General features: G+C 51.5%; 1 protein-coding gene across 3 annotated transcripts in view; it reads right to left on the bottom strand.

The window, feature by feature from the left end:
* Window positions 1-7,735, bottom strand: part of LOC104938055 (neural-cadherin) — an 89,718-nt gene extending 81,983 nt beyond the window's left edge. For all 3 annotated transcript variants that reach the window (XM_027275370.1, XM_027275371.1, XM_027275372.1), the window contains exon 1: window positions 6,560-7,735. In XM_027275370.1, the coding sequence (XP_027131171.1) occupies window positions 6,560-7,520 (961 nt within the window). In that variant the 5' untranslated portion in view covers window positions 7,521-7,735. The remainder of the gene's footprint in view (window positions 1-6,559) is intronic.

Below are 7,735 nucleotides of genomic sequence, written 5' to 3'. Positions count from 1 at the left end.
GATACCATGGGGCCAGCTGGCAATGAGTGTGTGTGTGAGTGTGTGTGTGAGTGTGTGTGTGTGTGTGTGTGTGTGTGTGTGTGTGTGTGTGTGTGTGTGTGGCAGATGGACTGGTCAGACCACCATGATGGACACGATGGCTCTGCTCCCTCAGCAAGTCAGGACAAAGACCAGACTGTATTAAAACTGTTAAGACCAGGATCAGACTGTTTTTAAATCACTGCACGTCATAAATTGTTTATTCGTTTCTCTCGTTAACTCTTTATTTGCATATTTAAATGAGTTAATGCAGCTGTGTGCTCATTAAACTGCAGCCTCACTGTTACCACTGTATGACACACACACACACACACACACACATATTATTACACAAACTCTGGTGTGTTCAGATTTTCTGTGCTTGGCAGCCCGAGGTGACACACACAGACACACACACACACACACACACACACACACACACACACACTCCTGTTTATTCTATTGTCTTTATTTCTGGATTTAGCCCGAGGCCTGAATCAACCTGCCATCGCACCATGTGTGTGTGTGTGTGTGTGTGTGTGTGTGTAACACTATAGGACTGCATGTCCTCGAGGCTGCTGCGCTTCACAGTGATTGTGTGTCACATACATTGATCACACAAGTCTCAATATGCATGTTTATTTGTTGGTATTTAACTGTGTGTGTGTGTGTGTGTGTGTGTGTGTGTGTGTGTGTGTCGCTGCAGGATAAATTGTTGTGGCTGCTCGCTGAAGCTCCCCCAGAACGACCTTTTTAAAAGGCAACACACACACATAGATAATAAGTGCAGTCCATATTCAGCAATAATAGTTTTGAAGCTTGTTAACTTTGTTTGTTTGTGACGGGGCGACTCCTCCAGGTGACGGGGCGACTCCTCCAGGTGACGGGGAGACTCCTCCAGGTGACGGGGCGACTCCTCCAGGTGACGGGGCGACTCCTCCAGGTGACGGGGAGACTCCTCCAGGTGACGGGGAGACTCCTCCAGGTGACGGGGTGACTCCTTTCAGGTGACAAGGTGTCTCCTCCAGGTGACGGGGAGACTCCTCCAGGTGACGGGGCGACTCCTCCAGGTGACGGGGCGACTCCTCCAGGTGACGGGGAGACTCCACCAGGTGAGACGGCTCCAGATGCTTTAGCCTAGCTTAGCATCAACACTCCAGTGTTTGATGTCTTTGGCTCCACACCGTGTTGCGTGTCGTGTCATGTGTTGCGTGTCATGTGTTGCATGTCATGTGTTGCGTGTCATGTGTTGTGTGTTGCGTGTTGTTGCAGTCTGCATGAGGTGACCTTGTCCTACTTGGTGATTGGTCAGCGGTCTCGCCCGAGGCTACTGCTGATTGGCTGTCAATAAGATATTAGGACAACAGATACAGCGGGTCAAAGAGAGCGATGAGGACAGAGAGGACAGGGACACGTCCTGAGAGCGTCCCCGTATGTCTCTGACGACATACTGACGATGTCACTATGAGAGCCGACCAGGTTGATGTCAGGCTTAGCATGAAGGAAGAACGGCTGACTGGGTCCAAATCAAATACTGTTTTCTCCTCTGCCATTATGTCCATAGAGGCTGCTGAGCTCCTATTCTGGCACGACACAACACTCCCTGTCAACATCCCCCTGTAAACCTAAACAGCTCAACTGAGGTGGACTCAGTCAGGACTCAAACCTGTGAACTTTATGGTGCGTTAACCTTCATACAGAGGGATGGATGACAAAATGAGGTGTGAAACTGCCATGACCCGTACACAACACCTGATCCACACACACACACACACACACACACACACACACACAGATAAAAACACTACAGCTGCGTCCCACAGAGCCTCACACACCTGGTTAACAAACACACACACACACACACACACACACACACACACACACACACACACACACGGCCAAGTATCAGATCTTGAATCCTTCATCTTATTTAGTGTTAATTAATTAATGAAGTCTGGAGCCGACATCAGAGGACACACACACACACACACACACACACACACACACACACACACCAGCGCGTCTCCTGTGATACCCTGAGTTCAGCAAAGTGATGATCAAGGCTGTGTGTGTGTGTGTGTGTGTGTGTGTGTGTGTGTGTGTGTGTGTGTGTGTGTGTGTCTTTCCTCCAGCTGTTTCCAGCTCTTCTGTCACTTCCTGTTTCCATCCTCTTTGTTTGACCTTTAACCTCTGACCTGTCACATGACCCTCAGCGGGGTTCGGCAAAATCTCCCCCAGGAAACAGCCTCTGTCTGCCCCGCCAAAATAAAATCACATATCATCCTAATGATGTGTATTTCTGAACATTTCCTCCCGTTGCACCGCCACATTAAAAGCATTCAACTGGCAAACAAACAAACTTCGTGCTGCATCTCTGACGGATGACGGGAGGATGAAGAAGCTTCTCCTTCAGCCGCCCACGCCGACGCTCCACCTCCATCTGAGCGCGCTCAGACAGACGAATGAGCAGCGACTTCAGCCGTGTGTGTTTGTTAACACGTATGTGAGAGATGTTACACATCTGTCCTCTGCGTGTAAACCCCCTCCCCCACAACACACACACACACACACACACACACACACACACACACACACACACCCTCAGGGCTGTTACACATCATTGTGTCTGTTGGTGTGTGTGTTGACGTGTCCTCGCTAATTGTCTGCCATCACACTCTGATGCTGCCGATGTTCTCTTACAGCTGAGAGGACGGACGGATGGATAGATGGACGGATGGACTGATGGATGGACGGATGGATGGACGGATGGATGGATGGACTGATGGATGGATGGATGGATGGATGGACGGACGGATGGATGGATGGATGGATGGATGGATGGATGGACGGACGGACGGATGGACTGATGGATGGACGGATGGATGGATGGACAGTTGGATGGACAGATGATGGGTGATGGATGGACAGATGGATGGACTGATAAATGGATGGACGGATGGATGGATGGATGGATGGACTGATGGACGGATGGATGGATGGACAGATGGATGGACGGATGGATGGATGGACAGTTGGATGGACAGATGATGGGTGATGGATGGACTGATGGATGGACAGATGGATGGATGGATGGATGGATGGATGGATGGACAGATGGATGGATGGATGGATGGATGGATGGACAGTTGGATGGACAGATGATGGGTGGATGGATGGACTGACGGATGGATGGACAGATGGATGGATGGATGGACAATTGGATGACAGATGGATGGACAGATGATGGGTGGATGGACGGATGGATGGATGATGGATGGACAGTTGGATGGACAGATGATGGGTGGATGGACGGATGGATGGACGGATGGAGTGATAGATGGATGGATGGATGGACGGATGGATAGATGGACTGATGGATGGATGGATGGACGGATGAACTGATGGATAGATGGACGGACGGATGGACTGACAGATGGATGGATGGACGGACGGATGGATAGATGGAATGATGGATGGATGGATGGATGGATGGATGGATGGATGGACTGATGAACGGATGGATGGACAAATGGACTGATGGAAGGATGGATGGATGGATGGACTGATGGGTGGATGGATGGATGATGGATGGACAGATGGATGGATGGATGGATGGATGGATGGACAGTTGGATGGACAGATGGATGGACAGATGATGGATGGATGGACAGATGATGGATGGATGGATGGATGGATGGATGGACAGTTGGATGGACAGATGATGGATGGATGGATGGATGGACAGTTGGATGGACAGATGGATGGACAGATGATGGGTGGATGGACGGATGGATGGATGATGGATGGACAGATGGACAGATGGATGGACAGATGATGGATGGATGGACAGATGATGGGTGGATGGACTTCACGGGAAGTGAATTAACTGAAGCTTCGTTCAAACATAGAAAAGTAAGAAGTAAGAAAGTAGTTCTGAGACTTTCATCATTAAAATATTACTCCGTCATCTCCATGGTAACAATATAACTGCCAGAGCGGCTACAACAAACAAATTAATCTGAGGAGAATTCTAATTTTTCAGGTCAGTTTGTTTATAGACGTCAGATTCTGTTTTTTAAAGACGAACTCGTCTCATGAAACTTGAGTTTTTTCTGACATCACAGATATGTCACATTCATCCAGCAGCTCTTCACGACCTTCACTGATCCTGCGGCGTGAAGAATCAGGTTAACAACCCTTAGTCTCCAGAGAACCAGCCTGTCTGTCAATCTCCACCATGACTGTCTTCCTCTTCCTCTTCCTCTTCCTCTTCTCCCTCGGGCTCTGATTGCTCACGGTCGACCCTTCTCGGGGGAGAACGTTTTTCCGTCGGGTGAAAGGACGGACGGACAGATGAGGCGACGCCCTCGGCTCTCTCTTCCTTCACTTCAAGTCTTCAAGGTCGCAGCGCTGCTTTCAGAAGTGTCCTCCGCTCCGGAGCTTATCAGCCCTCAGCTCGTGTCTTCAGGGGGATCAGGAGCCCGGAGTCAGGAGTCAGGGGGGACATGGAGATCTCCAACCTCCACAATACTCCTCCCATCACCAGCACTACATTCCCGAGCAGCAGGAAACTTTAACACTTTGCCTTCAACTCATTCAACTTATAAAACACATGAAGAGGAGGTTTACAGGCCCGGAGCACGGTGTCATGCCAGAACAGGAGCTGGACAATATGTAAGGCAGGCATGAAGCTAAGGTTAGCCAGCCAACAAAGCAACCTGCAAACATTGAGATCAAGCGCCAACCTCCGTGGCTGGGAAATGAAGCCAACAACAGGAAGTGACAAAAGCTGCAGTTCCTCAAACGTCCACTTGAGGCTGGCTCCAGAAGTGAGTCAGTCTCCATAAGTCCCCATGTCCAAATGTCCAACTTCACAGCAGAAATAAACATGTTTACAGTTTTGGTCTCCGTAGTCTGGATGATGTTATTTTATGTTTATGTCTGTTAGCTAAAGTTAGGATTAGGATTCTAGCTAAGTTTGCTAGTGTCAGTGTCGTGCCAGAACAGGAGCTGAGTAAGCAGGCGATGTAACCAGGCTCAGCAGCTTCTATGGACATGATGGCAGAGGAGAAGAGAGTGAAGAGGACGCTGACGGAGGAAGCTAAGAAGACAGACAAATCACAACAGATTCTGATTTCTATGAAAGTAAGAAGGATGCGTCTGACCAATCACAGGCCTCCACACTGCACAGACTCAAAATCACAACCGCCGCAGACGAAAGACAGTCGCCTCAATCAGCCGGCCAGTTTACAGCACGCTCAGCACCATGACGACCAGATCACACACACACACACACACACACACACACAGAGCTCTGCAGTCTGCTTTAACACAAACAGAGCTTCCTGTTGGAGGCGCTGGTCCTGTTTGGGCCCGTGAGTTCAGACCTGGGGGAGGTCCAGGTGAGCAAACACAACTAATTTCTACAAATAAACAGCCGAGATGCCGTTTGGATCGACTGATTAAGCCTGATCTGACCACAACGCCGAGCCACCACCACCAACACCACCACCACCACCACCACTGCTGTCGTCCAGATGTGGAGGTCAGGCTCTTGGCTAAACATTTACTCAGTGCAGGCGGATCACGGCGGCATCTGGACGTCGTTTCATCCTGTCAAACAAAGTCACTTCATTCACTTCAGGTTAACGTCGAAAACTGAGTTTGTTTAAGTCGCCCTGACGCTCCAGGTGGACGGGGTGAAGAACGGTTTGTGCTGGGTCGGTTGGCAGTGACGGATGAGTATTCTGAAAGCTGTGTTTGGGGTTTAGTCGAGTGTTTCACCCAAACTTCAACGGGAACACGTTTCCTGTCGTCACTCGTCCCGGCAGAACGTTCATACCTGGTGTTCACATCATCAGTTCACACCTGATGGGAGTGACACGTCAACAAACCAAAAACATTTCAGCTCAGACCAGACTGCCACACACACACACACACACACACACACACACACACACACAGATGATGTGAGGAGTGTTTAAGGAGTGAAAGAGTGGAAAGTATCCACTGACGGTTGAGGTCGATTCAAACTCTGCTGGAAACGAGCCAACACACACACACACACACACACACACTCCCTCACACACACACACACACACACACTCCCTCCCTCAATAAATAAACAGCAGTCTGTCTTTAAAGGAAAACTCTGGAATAAATTAAAATCTGAAAAGAAACAAAGAACCATCCTGACCTTTGACCTCACCACCAAAACAAACTGCAACCTCCGAGTCTGTGAAGTGAAGCCGACACAGGAAGTACCAAGAACTGCACGTCCAGGTTTTAGACAGTCTGCGGGGACGTCACGGAGACTACGTCCAGGTTTTAGACAGTCTGCGGGGACGTCACAGAGACTCTGACTTGAAGTACTTTGTGAAGTAATACTTGCAGTATTTTCAGTGTTACGTTCACAAACCTTTAAATAACATTTATTCAACATCCTGAACAGACTCATCTCTCTCTGCTGTACTCACCGCAGCAGAACAACCTCAGCAGTCAGAACCGGAACCACAAACATCAAACCAGCACGCACTCTTACCTCGGAGGTTCTGGATCTTCACCGCCACCTCAGCGGGCTCCCGCAGGCTCCGCGCCAGGTACAGACGCCCCGAGTCCCGCTCTATCTGAACCGGCGGGTCCGTCTCGGACATCACTTCGAACCACCGCTGCTCGAACCTCTGGTCCGGCACCGTGAACACCAGGTCCCCGACTCTGCTTTGGTCCGGCACGGTCACGGTGTAGGTCAGCTCCTCGGACAGAGCGCGGGGACCTCGCCGAGCTCTGCGGGAGCGGCGGACGTTGACGCGCAGAAACACCGGATCACCGATCAGCGCCACGTCTCCGCCGTCACTCACGTGAAGGCGCAGAGTCACCTGGCTGACACCCAAGAGGGACCCGACCAGCCTCACCTGTCCGGTCTGCGGAACCACGTGGAGCAGATCAGACTCCGGTGATGCGTAAAAGGTGACGCGTCCGTTCCTCTCCGCGTCGCCGTCCTTCGCGTCAAAGCGGACCAGCTCGGTACCGAGCGGCGTCAGCTCGTCTATCTCAACAGTCCGGTTCCCGCTGGTGAACCGAGGGGTGTTGTCGTTCCTGTCCGACACTTCGACCTGGACGGCGGCCGGTCTCCTCAAACACCGCGGCGGCAGCTCCACCGTCAGCTCGTACATGGCGATGAACTCCCGGTCCAGAGCTTTGGCGGAGACCAGACCCAGATGCCCCCGGTGCTCCCGGTGCCCGCGATAGTGAACGAGCTTAAAATCCGACGCGTAGTCCCCTCTCAGGCTGCCGTTCAGGTCCGCGCCGGGGCAGCCGAGCGGCAGCACCACCCCGTCCACCGGCGTCCCAGCCGGGGAGTTCTCTGCTATTTGACCGAAGTAGCGCACTGGATGCCCGCTGTGCGCGGACAGACAGCCCGGGGAGGCATGGAGGAGCAGCGGGAGCAGGTGGGAGAGGAGGCTGTGCAGGAGGAGGACCGCTCCGGATGCGGCTTTGCTCATGGTTCCATCAAACCCGGTCCAGACTGCAGAGTGAGATGATGATGCGGGTTAGAGAGGCACGCGGAGATCTGCGTTAGTCCAAGTCCTGACGCGCTCAAAGTCTCCGGTGCGCAAAGACACGAAAAAAGAGTTCTGCGCACAGGTGAGAAAAATGTGAAGTGACTCAATCAGCTGATGGAGCAGACTGCCGCGCGCAGACACACACACACTCCATG

Source organism: Larimichthys crocea, unplaced genomic scaffold (assembly GCF_000972845.2).
Source record: "Larimichthys crocea isolate SSNF unplaced genomic scaffold, L_crocea_2.0 scaffold107, whole genome shotgun sequence".
NCBI lineage: Eukaryota > Metazoa > Chordata > Actinopteri > Sciaenidae > Larimichthys > Larimichthys crocea.
The sequence above is the reverse complement of the archived record's forward strand: the minus strand, read 5'-3'. Positions and strand labels throughout refer to the sequence as shown.